Source organism: Podarcis bocagei (genome assembly GCF_964188305.1).
Source record: "Podarcis bocagei genome assembly, chromosome: 18".
NCBI lineage: Eukaryota > Metazoa > Chordata > Lepidosauria > Squamata > Lacertidae > Podarcis > Podarcis bocagei.
In genome coordinates, this window is record NC_138144.1 from 4,049,043 (window position 1) to 4,066,656 (window position 17,614).

Below are 17,614 nucleotides of genomic sequence, written 5' to 3' on the forward strand. Positions count from 1 at the left end.
CCGGGTCATGCGGCCAGCAGGACTAAACCGCTTCTGGCTCATGACGGAAACCAGAGCGCACGGAAACACCGTTTACCTTCCCGCCACAGCGGTACCTATTTATCTACTTGCACTGGTGTGGTTTTGAACTGTTAGGTTGGCAGGAGCTGGGACAGAGCAACAGGAGCTCACCCCGTCGTGGGGATTCGAACCGCGCCACTTAACGCAGGGCTCGCAAACCGTTTCAAGCCACGGGGCGCGCATGGATTTTGCACCAGTCCCGAAATGGCCGCGGCAAGGAGTGCGGCATAGCACAAATTGGCTGCCCACAGAGCTGAACCCGTAGAAGCACAAACTGGGCAGGAAGAGCAGTTCCTCGCACGCTACGAATTTTTGAGGGTGTTATTTACGGAGACCTTTCGCGGGTGCCGTAAGCGCTCGTGATGGGACACACTGGCGCCCGTGAGTACTGCACTGGTGACCCCCTGGACTTGTTGTTTATTTAATTTGTCAAGCTGCAACCCTAACCCCTTACTTGGAAGCAAGCCCTACTGAATATGATTTGCTTCCGAGTAGACCCAGTTAGGATTGCACCATCGGTCACCTAAAACAGGGCAGTGGGTTTTTAAAACTTCCAAGAAGTCTTTAAATCGTTAGATGTGAAGAGGGTAATTTTTTTGGAGGGGTGTTTTTCGTTGTTGGACAACCAGGGCTCAGAAACTTTCCCCGATCTACTGCAAAGCATTTAGCCACCCATGACAAATTCTACCTACGGCCTGATTTTCCCCCTGCTATCTGCGAAGACCGGTTGTTCACCATTTTGTAAAACTCAAAAAAGCAGTCTCTCTCATACAGCGGCTCGCGACGATCTCCCCTCCATTCTGCAAAAAGCCAGGTCACTCATTGCCCCCCACAAAGCCACTGTTTGGACTTCTGCCATGTTAGGTGAAGAACAGCAAGCGGTTATGGGTGGCCCTGGAGCATACACAGAGTTCCCGGCAAGCCGCTGGCAGTGGTGGCAATTTTGTCGAGGGAAGCTAGCGTTTCCCCATGCAGAAAAATCTAAATCAATAGGGGTGGTGTTCACCTGCAATTCATTGCAGAGTGATCAGGATTGTGCCTCTGGGTATAATTGCTTTGGCAACGGGGGGGGGGCTGGAATTCCAAAAGGGGAGGGGACCCAAAAACGTTATTGCTGCAGAGGTGGGCGGGGCAGGCTAAACTCCTCCCCCCACCCAGCCCCCCACCAAACAACACCAACGGGTCCACCGAGCGCTAGCCGGAGTGGATACCGCAACTTTTACTGGGCTTTCCCCTTTTGTGCCACCGCCGCCCCAGGATCCCCCCGCCGAAAGCTGGTCTAATCCGACTTCTCCCCGTCGTCGTCCTGGTGGGCGTCCCCGTCGTGGCCGTTCTTGTCTTCCTTGGAGAGGTGGGCTTGCGAGCCGAGGGCGGACAGGGACAGCAAGCCGGTGCTGGCGCTGACGGCCGGGAGCGACGGGGGCTGCAGCCCCACGGGCAGCGGGGTCAATGGCAAGGCGAGAGCTTGGAGCTGGGAGAGTTGGTGAGCCTGGAGCTGCTGCTGTAGGGAAACGAGAAAGCAGAGGAAGAGGGGAGGGGACAAAGGGATGGGTGAGCGGGGCTTGCAAAGGGAGCGGACTGCAAACCACCTCTGCAAAAAAATCACATTATCAGTTCTGTTCGCATGCGGGCAAAATGGAGTACAGTGGAGCCCCGCAAGATGAATGCCTCACAAGACGGAAAACTCGCTAGACGAAAGAGTTTTCCGTTTTGGAGGTGCTTCGCAAAACGAATTTCCTATGGGCTTGCTTCGCAAGACGACAATGTCTTGCGAGTTCCTGCTGTTTTTTTCCCCTTCCCCCCTTTTTCTAAGCCGCTAAGCCGCTTATCAGCTGATCCGATCAGCAGATAAGCCGCTAAAAGCTGCTAATCCGCTAATCCGTCAATGGGCTTGCTTCAACCGCTAGACGAAGAGAATCACGGAACGGATTCTTTTCGTCTTGCGAGGCACCACTGTATTTCTACAGCAGAGGGAGAATGCTTCTTTTTTAAAAAAAAGCTCTGGGATGCGGAACCTGTGGCCTTCCAAATTTTGCCGGACTACGAAGTCCATCCTCCACGAGCACCAGTTGCAGGTGATGGGAATTGTAGTACAACAACACACAGGGCCCCCATTCCTGGTTCGGGTGAAGCATCAGGGACGGCGAAGTTTTGACCCGCCACTAAGAGGGAGTTGTCGGCAGTGTGGGAAGAAAACCCGGACGTTTGCCCAAAAGGGCAAGTTAATGGGAGGGCCCCCAACCAGACATCGAAACGAGGACTGGCCGTGCACAGTAGCTGTGGTATGTTCATCAACTGATGTGGGGTGGAGAAGGGAAAACATTGGGGGGAGGGAGGGGGAGTTAACAGGTCAACTCCCGTGTCCAGGGCAGCTGTCTACCAGCTCCACCTGGTACGCAGGATGAGACCCTACCTGCCTGCGGACTGTCTCGTCAGAGTGGTGCATGCTCTAGTTATCTCTCGCTTGGACTACTGCAATGCGCTCTACGTGTGGCTACCTTTGAAGGTGACCCGGAAACTACAACTAATCCAGAACGCGGCAGCCAGACTGGTGACTGGGAGCGGCCGCCGAGACCATATAACACCGGTCTTGAAAGACCTACATTGGCTCCCAGTACGTTTCCGAGCGCAATTCAAAGTGTCGGTGCTGACCTTGAAAGCCCTAAACAGCCCAGTATCCCTGAAGGAGCGTCTCCACCCTCATCGTTCTACCCGGACACTGAGGTCCATTTCCGAGGGTCTTCTGACGGTTCCCTCCCTGCGAGAAGTGAGGTTACAGGGAACCAGGCAGAGGGCCTTCTCGGTGGTGGCTCCCTCCCTGTGGAACGCCCTCCCATCAGATGTCAAAGAAAACAACAACTACCAGACTTTTAGAAGACATCTGAAGGCAGCCCTTTTTAGGGAAGCTTTTAATGTTTGATGTATCACAGTATTTTAATATTTTTTTGGAAGCCGCCCAGAGTGGCTGGGGAAGCCCAGCCAGATGGCCGGGGTATAAATTATAAATTATTATTATTATTGGAGAATTTTGGGAAAGACCATAGCCGGCCAGAATCCCGAACAGCGACAAACTACACCGCAACACTTTGTTGCAGGTCCTACACCTTAAAGTATCCTTGGTCTACGGGAGAAAAGGAGAAACATCTCTTTTAAGAAGGAACTTGCGTTCACAGGAGCCACTTTTAGAAATATGGGGGAGGGGGCAATACCGCCCCAGAAAATACCCAAGATGCAATTTCCCCCATGAGCCAAGCGCCCGGTGGCCCGATATCCCCCACTCCAGAAGGGAGAGACTTTGCTATCCTAGGCTGTTTTTCGAATTAAAAAAAATCTAAACCCTATCCAGTTTGGACCTTGGCGTTTTTCTCAGCAGCATGTGAAATACTGTATTTTTTGCTCTATAAGACTGACTTTTCCCCTCCTAAAAAGTAAGGGGACATGTGTGTGCGTCTTACGGAGCGAATGCAGGCTGCGCAGCTATCCCAGAAGCCAGAACAGCAAGAGGGATTGCTGCTTTCGCTGCGCAGCGATCCCTCTTGCTGTTCTGGCTTCTGAGATTCAGAATATTTTTTTTCTTGTTTTCCTCCTCCAAAAACTAGGTGCGCCTTGTGGTCTGGTGCGTCTTATAGAGCGAAAAATACGGTAACTTTCAAAATAAGCTCCACAACTTTGACCTGAAACCCCCCCCCCCCGCAATAAAGCTGTCGATCACTGCCAGTTTTTTAATTCTGGGAGAGTTGGCTGTCCCTGGTATAACCAAACCAGTCATTTTTGATTAAAAACTACTCTGGAAAATTTATTATTCCAAAATACGAAACCTTCATCTGGTTGCAAATATTAAGATATTGTGCCAACAAGAACGAATCTTTCTGTAAAAAGAAGAAGATTTAAATCAAGTCTGACTACCCTGGTTTTTGTTAATGCCATTATTGGGTGGGGCAGACAAAACAGTTCTTTCCCCTTTTGGGTAGCCGGTCTGGAAAGGACGTCTTCGACAGCAACTCGCAGAGGAGCCAAGGTGTGTATTTAAGGAAGATGGGAAAGGGAGGGTGGGGGGAAAACGATAGGAGTGTACTAACAAACCTGAAATTTAGGGGCCACGGGAAACTGAGCATCCCAGGGCTCCTTGCTGATGTTGTCACGGGCCGCAAGAATGCCACAAGAAAGCAATCAAAAGTGGTGTCAGATCGCCAGTCCGTGCTGCATTTACACTGGGTCGTTTGTTACGTCTCTCAGCCTAGCCAACAGGGGTGGGCTTCCCAGTAGCTCGCCACAAACCCCATCAAGCTTGACCACTAGGCATGCTTGCTGAGGCGGAAGGGAGTTCAACAACCGCTGGAGGCGCCAGCGAGCCTTCTTAGCTCTGACCTACAGGGTTGCCGCGAGGATAAAATGGCTGGGAGCCATGCCCCGTGACCCAGAAGCCGGGATAAACAACATGACAAGTAACGCATAGCTCAATTCACAAGAGGTTGCCCGTTGAGCTTCTGAATGAGTCACTGTTCTGCCTTGCCTTGCCTCTGCTAAAGGAGTGGATACGTGCGGCACATGAGGTGCGGCGAGAGCAAGTGAGACGCGCAGCAGAGCGACCCCCCTCGAGGGTGCCTGTCGTCTCCCTGCACGAGTCCCCGAATTCAGACTCTTTTCAGAGTTTGGCCCCAAGCATTATGGAGTTGTTGGGATGGCTCCTTCAGAAGCTGAGCCAAATGGCGCTTGCTTCCCGGGAAAGTGAGGACCGTAGCCAATGAAGAGGCGTCCACCGAGCAGTGACTCATTCGGAAGGTGATGGATACTATTGAGGGCTTCAGATTACAACTCTAAGCTGCCCCCCAGCCAGTATGAAACTGGGAGCGGATGGGAGCTGTACTCCAAAACCCTTGCAAGGCAAAGTTTGCTTTAAACAAGTAAACCTTTGCGGGTGTAAGAGTAGCAGACGTTCACCCATATCCCCTCCAGGTTGGAGTTTACAACACAGGAATCCAGGAACCTTGGTTGTCGAACTTAATCTGTTCTGGGAGTCCATTCGGCTCCCGGAACCATTCAAAAACCAACACGCGGCTTCTGATTGGCTGCAGGAACTTCCTGCAGCCAATCGGAAGCTGCGCTTGATGTTCGGTTTCCGAAAAACGTCCGCAAACCGGAACACTCACGAGGTACCACGGTATTAATAATAACAACCACCAGTGCTTTTTTCTGAAAAAAAATGTTTAGGGGTGCTCTCATTTTGACTCGAGAAAACCACCGTTTTATAGTTCAAATTGGGAACAATAAATACAGTAGACGGGCAAAAGTACAAATATTCACGAAATGTTTCGGGGGTATGCGTTCCCCAAGAAAAAAAGCACTAATAATAATAATAAGCAATAGTGATTTATTTGCACATTCTCAGCAAGATGCAAAAGCAACGTGCAGGATTCCTCCCCCCTTTTAGTTATCGAAGTAAGCTCTCCCCAGTCCTAGCCCAACGCTAACCACTATGCTCTCCTCCCTCTCAGGGGAAGGAACGCCAATGTTCTTCCCTCCTACCCACCGCCCAGTTCCCGTACGGAACGCCACGGACCCGGATGATAGAGTTGAGTTCCGGCGCCGTCACTTGCTTGGCTCGTTCAATGGCTCCGAGGACCTGTTGTTGGTGCTGGAGAAATAGAAAGCAAATAACAACAAAACCACACACATATTCCACTGGTGGGGCAGCAAGGAGGTCCAGGAACAAGGGGGCAGCAAGGGACGCGGGGAGATCAACGGACGGAACAGTTTCAAAGAGGGACTCGGCAGCGGTCGAGCCAAAATAAATGCCGGAGCGAGGGTGAGATTTGCCTGGGACTCGGATTTCTGGAGCTCCTACACACCCAGCCGTGTTACAAGCAGAACGTCAGGTCTTCCCAAGACGTTCACCTCTGGCTCAGAGGTAGATTGAGCTTCTGAACATCAGCAAGGAGCCCTGGGGTGTGTGTTTTCCCATGGCGCCCAAATATTTCGGTGATATCAGGCACCCCGAAATCTAACCATCCTAGAGTGCACTTTGGAGAGGAAGGCCTGGGGTGTGGTTGTGAGCATGCAAGGAGCCTTGGGAGGTATAGTTCCCAGGGCACCCTGTTTTCCCTGCTGAGTTCTCAGGTGCCCTGGGAAACTCAATATCCCAGGAGCACTGGTGTCCGGCACACTGTTATTCAGTGTGTCAGGTATGGGGTGAAGGACAGGAGGCTTTCAGGTTGGTAGGGAGAGAAGGAATGGGGTTGGTGCCCTGTCACACTAGGCCCTGTCACACTCCCAGTGATGTCACCAAGAGTGTGCCAAGTCACCAAGCCCAAAAGCAAGCCGAGTGAAGTCTGCCCTCCTTAGGAAAGATGATGTTGCTCTAGAAAGTGGTGGGGAATATATTTTTTTTCAGTGATGAAATCCAACCCTATTCTCCCCCATTTGCAAAAAAAAAGAAGAAGGGAGAGAGGAGTTACCTCTTGGGAAAGATAGGGCAACACTTGAGCACAGATCCCATTTAACCTCTTGACAATTTCGGCCTGAAATGGAAGACAGAAAGAGTCAACGTGAAGACAGAAGGAGTCAACGAGAAGACAGAAAGCTTCAACATGAAGACAGAAGGAATGTCAATCGAAAAGATGCCAACTCGTCTTTCAAACACCGTGGTGGCAGTGGTGCAGGCCAGGGCTGATGTGAGGTGCAGCCCAAAACATCTGGAAGACACCAGTTTGGGGGGGGGGGAATGTACACTAGCCACTTTTCATGACTTAATCTCACCTCACCTATGAATTCACAAATCTTAGCTCTGGAATACAGGGATTGTAGACACTGGCTTATTTTACAGGGTCATTGTAAAAGTTTGATGTTACAGAGGATTTGATATCAAAAATATGGGATGTGGTATATACGGTGAAACTAAGGAGCATCGTTAAGTCAGGGAAGGAAGACCGCTTAATCGTTTTATTGGAAAACTGAACGCTTTCACCACTGATGCAAAAACCCCAGTATATTTTAAGAGAAAAGCGTGCCTAAACTGTGCATTTTAGGAGGGAAAGGGTATGCAAAAACGAGTATTTTGAGGACAAAATGCATACAAATATGCATTTGTTTCTGGGGGAGAGAGAGCATTTGCTGTTGTTTAGTCGTTTCGTCGTGTCCGCCTCTTCGTGACCTCCTGGACCAGAGCACGCCAGGCCCTCCTGTCTTCCACTGCCTCCCGCAGTTTGGTCAAACTCATGCTGGTAGCTTCGAGAACACTATCCAACCATCTCGTCCTCTGTCGTCCCCTTCTCCTTGTGCCCTCCATTTTTTTCAGGGAGTCTTCTCTTCTTATGAGGTGGCCAAAGTCTTGGAGCCTCAGCTTCAGGATCTGTCCTTCCAGTGAGCACTCAGGGCTGATTCCTTCAGAATGGAGAGATTTAATCTTCTAGCAGTCCATGGGACTCTCAAGAGTCTCCTCCAACACCATAATTCAAAAGCATCCATTCTTCGGCGATCAGCCTTTTTAATGGTCCAGCTCTCACTTCCATACAACACTACTGAGAAAACCATAGTTTGAACTATACGGACCCTTGTTGGCAAGGCGATGTCTCTGCTTTTTAAGATGCTGTCCAGGTTTGTCATTGCCTTTCTCCCAAGAAGCAGACGTCTTTTAATTTTGTGGCTGCTGTCACCATCTGCCGTGATCATGGAGCCCAAGAAAGTAAAATCTCTCACTGCCTCCATTTCTTCCCCTTCTATTTGCCAGGAGGTGATGGGACCAGTGGCCATGTTCCTCGTTTTTTTGATGTTGAGCTTCAGACCATATTTTGCGCTCTCCTCTTTCACCCTCATTAAAAGGTTCTTTAATTCCTACTCACTTTCTGCCATTAAAAATACTAACTTTTATTTTTTTGAAAAAAGAAACCACAGCTCAATGCAGACCTGAGCAGGCTCGTAAGTCAAAAATGGACTTGCACCATTCTTCCCTACAGGGAGACAACAGAGGGGCTGGCTAAGGGACACTGCGGTCTGGGGACAAGCTGAGTTAAGGGCAAACCGCCATGAGAACTACAAAGCTGCGCCTTACCTGTTTGTGCATTTCAATATTGAGCCCATAGGACATCTCGTAGTACTGGAAGGGGCAGAGGAGATGGAGAGGAAGAGTTAGGATTTGAGGAAGGAAAACAACAACAGCAAAATAGGGTAAGAATCACCTTAGCCGCCTTCTGCCCCTTCAGCTATTTCAGTTACACCAACCCTGTACCTGGAAGCTCTGTGACATAAAAGGATGTCACATAGAGGAGGGAGAAAGGTTGTTTTCTGCTGCTCCAGAGAAGCGGACACGGAGCAATGGATCCAAACTACAAGAAAGAAGATTCCACCTAAACATTAGGAAGAACTTCCTGACAGTAAGAGCTGTTTGACAGTGGAATTTGCTGCCAAGGAGTGTGGTGGAGTCTCCTTCTTTGGAGGTCTTTAAGCAGAGGCTTGACAACCATATGTCAGGAGTGCTCTGATGGTGTTTCCTGCTTGGCAGGGGGTTGGACTCGATGGCCCTTGTGGTCTCTTCCAACTCTAGGATTCTATGATTCTACTTTGCTACCGCAATGAGACGTCCGTGAGGAGGAGTTTGCACGGATCAGGACTCAAGGCTCATCCCGTATACAGTGGTACCTCAGGTTACATACGCTTCAGGTTACAGGCTCTGCTAACCCAGAAATAGTTCTTCAGGTTAAGAACTTTGCTTCAGGATGAGAACAGAAATTGCTCGGCGGCAGCGGGAGGCCTCATTAGCTAAAGTGGTGCTTCAGGTTAAGAACAGTTTCAGGTTAAGTACGGACCTCCCGAACGAATTAAGTACTTAACCCGAGGTACCACTGTAATCTAGATAACCACACGGCAGACCTCTGTGTGTCTTTGTTTGCTTTTTAACTATGCTAACATCTCTCTTGCCACCCCTCACCACCACCACAAATTTACTCCAGGGGATGCTCTGAAATAGTTTTTTTTTTGGGGGGGGGCACATAGAGGGCATCCAGATTTGCCGTTCAAGCTTTTAAAGACACAATCACATTTTAATTTTTTGGTGGGGAGGGTGTTCTTGGAAACCACATTGCGAGGGCAGCAGTCCTCTTAAAGGAGGCGAACGGGGGGGAAAATCCAAAACGAATCCAATCCCACCTTCATGTGGACTAGGAGGTTTTTCAAAAAGGCAAAAGCGCAGATTCCTTTTTTGCGGCTTCAATGCGGCCTCTGCACAGAATTCTGCCGCACGTGTAATTAAATTGGTGGTTTGGCTTTTCCCCCTTTTCTTTGTTCTCGCCCCCTCCACCCCCTTTCTATAGCTGATAGTTTCCTGGGAGATAATTCATCTCCCTATTATCTCGCCCTTCCAGGGGAAGCGCCGACGCGCGGCTGGAGCTCTGGAAATCTTTTCAGCCGCCCTTAATGACACCCTGGCGGAGGGAAACAAAAAGCCATCGAACTGGAATCACCAACACACACAGAGAGAGACAGGGACCTTAAGCCTGCTGGGCCGACCCTAGCCCAGAATATTCCCCATCCGCTCAGCCTAAATCACGCTAATTGAAAGCCCTAAACGGCCTCGGTCCTGTATACCTGAAGGAGCATCTCCACCCCCATCATTCAGCCCCGACACTGAGGCTACAGGGAACCAGACAGAGGGCCTTCTCGGTGGTGGCGCCCGCCCTGTGGCACGCCCTCCCATCAGATGTCAAGGAAATAAGCAGCTATCTTATCTTTAAAAGCCAAACAAAGCCACAAGCGGTGGTTCCCACAGCGCAGCAACCCGGCAAAGGGGATGCAGCGAGGAAAACCACCGTCACCTCTCCGCTGGGAAGCGCTGAGCAAAGGCGAGTCCCCAGGCGACGGGGCCGATTGGATCGGCACAAGGCATGCAAGCTCCACCACCTAGTCGTTCTTAGACTCCTTATTGGGTGAGCAACGCAGCCGAGCAACAAATTGGAGCCTCCCTCCTCCCTGGCCGGCAGGGAGGGAGGGAGAGGAGCTGCTTCCTTTGAAACCCGGGAAATTTAAGGGACATCCTCAATAAGGGACAGCAGCAGGACATGGTGCTGGGATAAGGGACTTTCCCGCCAAATGAGGGACAGTTGACAGATATGGATGGGACCTATATTGTCTGAGCTTTCCAAGGCAAGGAGTTAAAGGCTCTTTAACCTCGGCTAGTTTGAAAACGGTGTCGCCCCGGCAGGGCCTTGATCTTGTGTCCGTCCCCGCAACCCCCCTTGCAGCATTGCCATCTCCCGCTCCGGCGAGCGCCCGGCCGCGAGTGCGAAACCTACCATCACGTAGTGGCGCTGCATCTCAGACTTCTCGCTGGCGAGCTTGTCGCATTCCAACTTCAGGCTGCCGGTTGGGTTGGGGGGAAATGAGCGCAATGGAGGAACGAGAGGGGGGAGAGAAAGAGAAATGATGATGATAATAATAATAATTAATTGTTTTAAATATTTAGAAAATCAATAATTTTTTCGGGGGATAAAAGAAAACCCAGAAACACTAGTGACTTAGGGGGCCATTTTAAGCTAATGGACACGAGAGCAGGTTTTTTATTTCACTTGTAGCGCAGGAATTATTATGGAGAATATGGTTTGGCACAAAAATGGGATGAGTATGGATGAATATGCAGTTATAGATGTTTATAGGACCCTCGTACCTACGGGACCGCCTCTCCCGGTATGCCCCACGGAGGACCTCAAGGTCCATAAATAGCAACACCCTAGAGGTCCCGGGCCCTAAGGAAGTTAGATTAGCCTCAACCAGAGCCAGGGCCTTTTCAACACTGGCCCCGGCCCGGTGGAACGCTCTGTCTCATGAGACCAGGGCCCTGAAGGATCTGATTTCTTTCCGCAGGGCCTGTAAGACAGAGTTGTTCCGCCTGGCCTTTGGCTTGGAGCCAATTTGATTCCCTCCCCCTCTTTCTTTTTCCTTTCTCCTCCTGCGATGAGGCTACATTTTAATATTTTAATATTTCAATATTGTATTTTAATTTTGTTTTTAGTTTGTATTCATTCAACTTGTTTTTATTATTGCTTGTTAGCTGCCCTGAGCCCGGCTTTGGCTGGGGAGGGCGGGGTATAAATAAAAATTATTATTATTATTTAAATGAGACTCCAATTTTTTTGGGGGGGTAGTCCCGAGATTCGGATAATCTCTTTATAAAGATATGTGTTTTCTTTTCATTTTGTTTGTTTATCTGTACTTTGCATTTGTAAAACCAATAAAAGCGATCTCAAAATAAATAGCTAAATAAATAAATCAGTTTTAACCATCGGAGGCTGGTTCCTCCACAGACATCTCAATTTATCCTCCATCGAGGGATGCAAGCGGAATAGGTGGAAGGACACAGCCTAGGTTGAGGGTGTGGCTTAGGAAGAGGGGCGTGGCCTGGGAGGATTGCAAGGGGCCTGATCGTGGGGTCCAGAGGGCCACATTTAGTCCTCGGGGCTGAAGCTCCTCATCTCTCCCATTATTATTATTATTATTATTGGAAAAAGCTGACATAACCATTAATAAGAACTTAGCATTTTCCGCGAAGGGAGTCAAAAGGAAACTTGCCTGTGGTATTGAGCTTGCAGCAGCTGAAACTCATCCTTAATCCGGTCACAGGAATCTGACGTTGTGAACTTCAGTTGCTGGGGCAAGTGTGAAGAACCCTGGAATATAACTATTATTTTAACCATTTGACAACGGCAGAGATGGGTAATAGGCAAGCTTGGAAAAGGACACCCCCATCTTCCTTACTTAACCCGAGGAACGAAAACAGGGGACATAATTAGGCGCCGAATTCTCTCCCCGTCCCCAGCCAGGTTTCCGTAAAACTTCCTTCCCTGCCATCACACAAGGGGAGGTGGATATAGTGCTGCTGGGAATGCGTGACGTCACTGGCACAGACCAGTAGGTGCTGATTCCAGATTTGGAACTCCATATTGGTGGAGGTCGTTTCCACCCCATCAAATTTGCTGGTGCCAGAGTATTGTGAACAGCAGCAGTAGTGAATATATTCTACGTACTGTTAAAAATCTTGCAATTCCTGAACTGCAAAAAGACCATACTATATATATATTGCATTGTATAATGCACTGCTTGGAAGGGCCAGGATGTTGTAGCAGCGAGCGTTCCAGTCTATTCCCTGGGAAACCAGGGTTCGAATTTCCACTCGGGTGGTGACCTCAGACCCTCAACCTAACCTACCTGACAGGGATGTTGTGAGGATAAAATGAGGAGAAGCATGCAAGCCACCTAAAGCTCCTTGGACAAAAGCTGGGATATAAATGCCACTACTACGTGGGTGGCGCTGTGGTCTAAACCTCAGAGCCTAGGACTTGCTGATCAGAAGGTCGGTGGTTCGAATCCCCGTGACGGGGTGAGCTCCCATTGCTCGGTCCCTGCTCCTGCCAACCTAGCAGTTTGAAAGCACGTCAAAGTGCAAGTAGATTAAATAGGTACCGCTCCGGCGGGAAGGTAAACAGCATTTCCATGCGCTGCTCTGGTTCGCCAGAAGTGGCTTAGTCCTGCTGGCCACATGACCCGGAAGCTGTACGCCGGCTCCCTTGGCCAATAAAGCGAGATGAGCGCCGCAACCCCAGAGTCGTCCGCGACTGGACCTAATGGTCAGGGGTCCCTTTACCTTTTTATGCTATCCGAATCCATGATTGTGTGATCCCTGGAAGCTGGCTGGTCACTGCAGGAGCTGCTTCCGGAAGGAGGGGGACTGGATTTAGCAGGGGGCGGGGTCTTCATACACAGCAGGAGATTGTGTGTCCAAAACACTCCCCCCGTATTTTACTTCATTTTGAAAAAGCGTTCGCACGGAAATCTAGCTCGTCAGGATGAGGGCTGCCGCCTGGCTTGCTACCTTTCTACAGGAGAGGGGCCCGGTTTTATTTTGTCAGAATGTTTAGGGGAGCCAAACCTGCTGTGCTTAGATAAGGGGTGTGTGGAGCCTTGAAATCTCGATCCGATCTGCTGCCTTTGAAGGCTCCATCCCATCACCTTCAGATCCAGATATTTTATTGCATTTGTCTCCCTTTTCCTTCTCAAGGGAGCTCAAGGTGGCAAATGGGTTTCTCTTCCCTGTCCTCATTTAATCCCAAGTAACAGTGCTAAGAGAGGGACGCAGGTGGCGCTGTGGGTTAAACCACAGAGCCTAGGACTTGCCGATCAGAAGGTCGGCGGTTCAAATCCCCGTGACGGGGTGAGCTCCCGTTGCTCGGTCCCTGCTCCTGCTAACCTAGCAGTTCGAAAGCACGTCAAAGTGCAAGTAGATAAATAGGTACCGCTCCAGCGGGAAGGTAAACGGCGTTTCCGTGCGCTGCTCTGGTTCGCCAGAAGCGGCTTAGTCCTGCTGGCCACATGACCCGGAAGCTGTACACCAGCTCCCTCGGCCAATAAAGCGAGATGAGCGCCGCAACCCCAGAGTCGGCCACGACAGGACCTAATGGTCAGGGGTCCCCTTTACCCTTTACCTTAACAGTGCTGAGAAGGAGCGACCGGCCAACAAGGTCACTGAGAGAGAGAGCGCTTCCTGGGAAAGTGGGAGAATTCGAACCCTGGTCTCTAGCCTGATGCTCTAACCACAACTTCACAATAACCACCTTAGAGCTAATGTAACTATTTCACTGCCCTTCATTCAGTCTCGAGATAAACTGGCAACTTTGTTTGTTTGTTAGAAAACAAAACAAAGCCCTGCTTTTAAAAATCACCTAATGTGCAAATCGCCTTGAGGAAATGAGTAAATCAAGGGCGGTGATAATAATAACAATGATAATAATATCAACTTATTTGCTATGTAACCCTTCACCCTAAGGGGTGTGTGTGTGTGTGTGTGTGTGTGTGTGTGTGTAACAGCACTAAAAACAACCCACTCACCAGATTGCTCTCTACCCCTTCCAGGGGACCCCTCCCTCATTTCTCAAGGCACTCCAATGGGTCACAACCCCCACAACTGCACCCCAGAGAACCCCCCCCCCCACGCTCGCTGCTCCACTTCCTGGGCCAAAAGCCAGCCTGGAAACTTTCTCTCCCCTGTCGCCAAGCCCCCCCCCCCCAGCCCTGGACACGTGCAGGAGGAAGGCGACAGCCGCTCCCCTTTCTCACATCCGGCCTGGGGAGTTTCCCTTGAACACCCCAACCCTTCCCAAACACCCCAACCTCCTCCTTTCCTCCCTCTTCCCCCCCTTTGCACCCTAATCTTCCCACTGCTCTCCATGACACCCAAACCCCTCCCTGGTACCCCAAACCCCTCACACCTCCCCCAAATTCCCCCTCTGGGCGCCCCAACCTCTTCCTGCCTCCTTGCTCTCTTTACAACAGGTTGCCCTTCCGCCTGGCGCCCCGATCCTCCCTTCTGGGCACCCCGGTCCTTCCCTCTTTCCTTAGCACCCCAAACCCGTCCTTCCTTCTCTGGGCACCCCAATCCTCTACCCCGGCACCTCAAACTCCCCATTACCCCCCCAAATTTCCTTCCCCGGCACCCCAACCCCTCCTAATCTCCTCTCCTCCCTCGATTCCCCCTTTGCACCCCACCCCTTTCCGACACCCCAATCGTGGCCCCCTCTTTTCCATAGCACCCTACTCCTCTCCTCTCCCGGCACCCCAACCCCCTCCTTCCTTCTCAGAGAACCCCAACCCTCTCCTCCCTTGGACCGCAACACCCCCCTCCTCAGCACCCAACCCCTCCCCCCTGGCACCCCGCCCTTTCCCTCCCCCCCTCCTGGATGGGCACCCCAATCCCTCGCGCCCCCGCCCTCTTTGCATCCAACTCCCCTCCCCCTCGCTTCTCTCCCCCCCCCCTCACCGAGTGCCGGCTTTGAGGAAACATCATGTCAGGCCCCGATCCGAAGCGCAGGGCTGCGGCGGCGGCGGATGCGGAGCGCGCTTCCTCCCGCTTGCGCCAAAGGCGTCCGCAAAGAAGGCCCGGAGAGCGCGCGCTCGCTTTCCTTTCCCCCTGGCTTTTCTGGGCTGCTCCGGCGGCTCCTTCCTCCGCAAGCAGCAGCTCCGGAGGGGGAAAGAAGAAGGGGCGGAAAAGGAGAAAAATAAGACCCCAAAACCTCGCGAGGCGCACGGCCTCCTTGCTTTTTGCGCCTGGAAAGCAGGGCCCCGGAGATGCGTCCTTGGCGAGGTTTGGCGAGGTTGGGCGCAGACGCACACGCGCGCCCCTCTCTCTCTCTCTCTGCGCTCCCGATCTCGCTCCTCCTCTCGCTCCGGGTCTTGCTCCCGCTCTCCCCGGCTCCCTCGGCTCCGGATGCGACCCTCCCCGCGGACTCCGGCCTGGCCCCAGCCAAAAAGGAGACGGACACCCGTGCGCGCCGCTCCGCCTTCCCCCAGCTATTGTTTAATGGCGGCTGCGGAGGCGCCTCTCCTCTCCTGCGGCTGAGCGCCAGCACCACCTGCCGTCGGGACGCGGCAGCTCCGAGGGCGCGCGCACACGCCGCCACCCCCCCCCGCCACCCACAGCAACACCCCAAAAATAACCCCCCACCAAAAAAAACCCCATCACCCCACCAGTTATGGATGAATGTGCAGGGATAGGGCGCTAGGAGGAGAGGGTCGGGGTGCTAAGGGAAAGAGAGGCTTGGAGAGGGAGCGGCGATATTCTGTTATGTTTATTATTATTATTATTATTATTATTATTATTATTATTATTATTATTATTATTATTACTGCCACTTTTAATTTTTGCTTTTCTCCCCCTCTTCTTTAAGTCTTTTGTGCCTTATTTTATCCCCATGTTTGTATCTTATGCTAGTCTGTGGCAGTAATAAAGTTTGTAATGTTGGATTCTTGGGAGAAGGGCAATGACAGGCCTAGACAGCATCTTAAAAAGTAGAGACATCACCTTGCCAACAAAGGTCCGTATAGTTCAAGCTATGGTTTTCCCAGTAGTGATGTATGGAAGTGAGAGCTGGACCATAAAGAAGGCTGATCGCCGAAGAATGGATGCTTTTGAATTCTGGTGCTGGAGGAGACTCTTGAGAGTCCCACGGACTGCAAGAAGATCAAACCTCTCCATTCTGAAGGAAATCAGCCCTGAGTGCTCACTGGAAGGACAGATCCTGAAGCTGAGGCTCCAAGACTTTGGCCACCTCAGGAGAAGAGAAGACTCCCTGGAAAAGACCCTGATGTTGGGAAAGATGGAGAGCACAAGGAGAAGGGGACGATGGAGGACGAGATGGTGGGACAGTGTTCTCGAAGCTACGAACATGAGTTTGACCAAACTGCGGGAGGCAGTGGAAGACAGGAGTGCCTGGCGTGCTCTGGTCCAGGGGGTCACGAAGAGGCGGACACGGCTAAACGGCTCAACAACAACAACAACAAAAGGCCAGCCCTTCATCCAATACAAAATGAGATTGCAAGAATGCATAATGAAACAAAAACAAGAATGAAAACAAACCAATAACAGACATAGACGCCTCCAGGAAACACATCTAAAAGGCCACAGATACGTAACAAAGGCGGCCGGCGAGCCTCTCTGGGGAGAGAATTCCACAAATGGGGAGCCACTCTCAGGGCTGCGGGTTTGAGCCCCACATTGGGCAAAAGATTCCTGCATCGCAGAGGGTTGTATTATATGGCCCTTGTCGTACCCTCCAACTCTTATTATTTTATGAATTGGTGCCTTAATTTTGATTCATGTTTTCCTCTTCCCTCCCGGCCCTTCCCTTCTTTTTCCAATCTCCAGTTAGCCACCTAAGTAATAATCCTAGAATCATAGAATCATAGAGTTGGAAGAGACCACAAGGGCCATCGAGTCCAACCCCCTGCCAAGCAGGAAACACCATCAGAGCACTCCTGACATATGGTTGTCAAGCCTCTGCTTAAAGACCTCCAAAGTAGGAGACTCCACCACACTCCTTGGCAGCAAATTCCACTGTCGAACAGCTCTTACTGTCAGGAAGTTCTTCCTAATGTTTAGGTGGAATCTTCTTTCTTGTAGTTTGGATCCATTGCTCCGTGTCCGCTTCTCTGGAGCAGCAGAAAACAACCTTTCTCCCTCCTCTATGTGACATCCTTTTATATATTTGAACATGGCTATCATATCACCCCTAATAATGATAATGATAATAATTTATTATTTATACCCTGCCCATCTGGCTGAGTTTCCCCAGCCACTCTGGGCAGCTCCCAATCAAGTGTTAAAAACAGTACAGCGTTAAATATTAAAAACTTCCCTGAACAGGGCTGCCTTCAGATGTCTTTTAAAGAAAGGATAGCTGCTTATTTCCTTCACATCTGAGGGGCGGGTGTTCAACAGGGTGGGCGCCACCACCGAGAAGGCCCTCTGCCTGGTTCCCTGTAACCTCACTTCTCGCAATGAGGGAACCCCCAGAAGACCCTCGGCGCTGGACCTCAGTGTCCGGGCTGAACGATGGGGGTGGAGACGCTCCTTCAGGTATACTGGACCGAAGCCATTTAGGGCTTTCAAGGTCAGCACCAACACTTTGAATTGTGCTCGGAAATGTACTGGGAGCCAATGCAGATCTCTCAGGACCGGTGTTATGTGGTCCTGGCGGCCACTCCTAGTCACCAGTCTAGCTGCCGCATTCTGGATTAA

General features: G+C 51.0%; 1 protein-coding gene across 6 annotated transcripts; it reads right to left on the reverse strand.

The window, feature by feature from the left end:
- Window positions 1-250: 250 nt before the first annotated feature.
- Window positions 251-15,452, reverse strand: TLE5 (TLE family member 5, transcriptional modulator). 6 transcript variants are annotated; one of them, XM_081178088.1, is made up of 7 exons: window positions 14,858-15,452; window positions 11,617-11,714; window positions 10,344-10,407; window positions 8,108-8,152; window positions 6,516-6,578; window positions 5,591-5,695; window positions 251-1,561 (listed from the first exon to the last, which is right to left on the reverse strand). In XM_081178088.1, the coding sequence occupies exons 1-7, from the start codon at window positions 14,882-14,884 to the stop codon at window positions 1,340-1,342; spliced, it is 624 nt and encodes a 207-aa protein (XP_081034214.1). In that variant the 5' UTR covers window positions 14,885-15,452; the 3' UTR covers window positions 251-1,339. The 6 variants fall into 6 exon arrangements, with proteins under 6 accessions (XP_081034214.1, XP_081034215.1, XP_081034217.1 ...); XM_081178089.1 differs by having other exon boundaries at window positions 251-1,558; window positions 14,858-15,451; XM_081178091.1 differs by having other exon boundaries at window positions 251-1,558; window positions 5,621-5,695; window positions 14,858-15,450.
- Window positions 15,453-17,614: the final 2,162 nt, after the last annotated feature.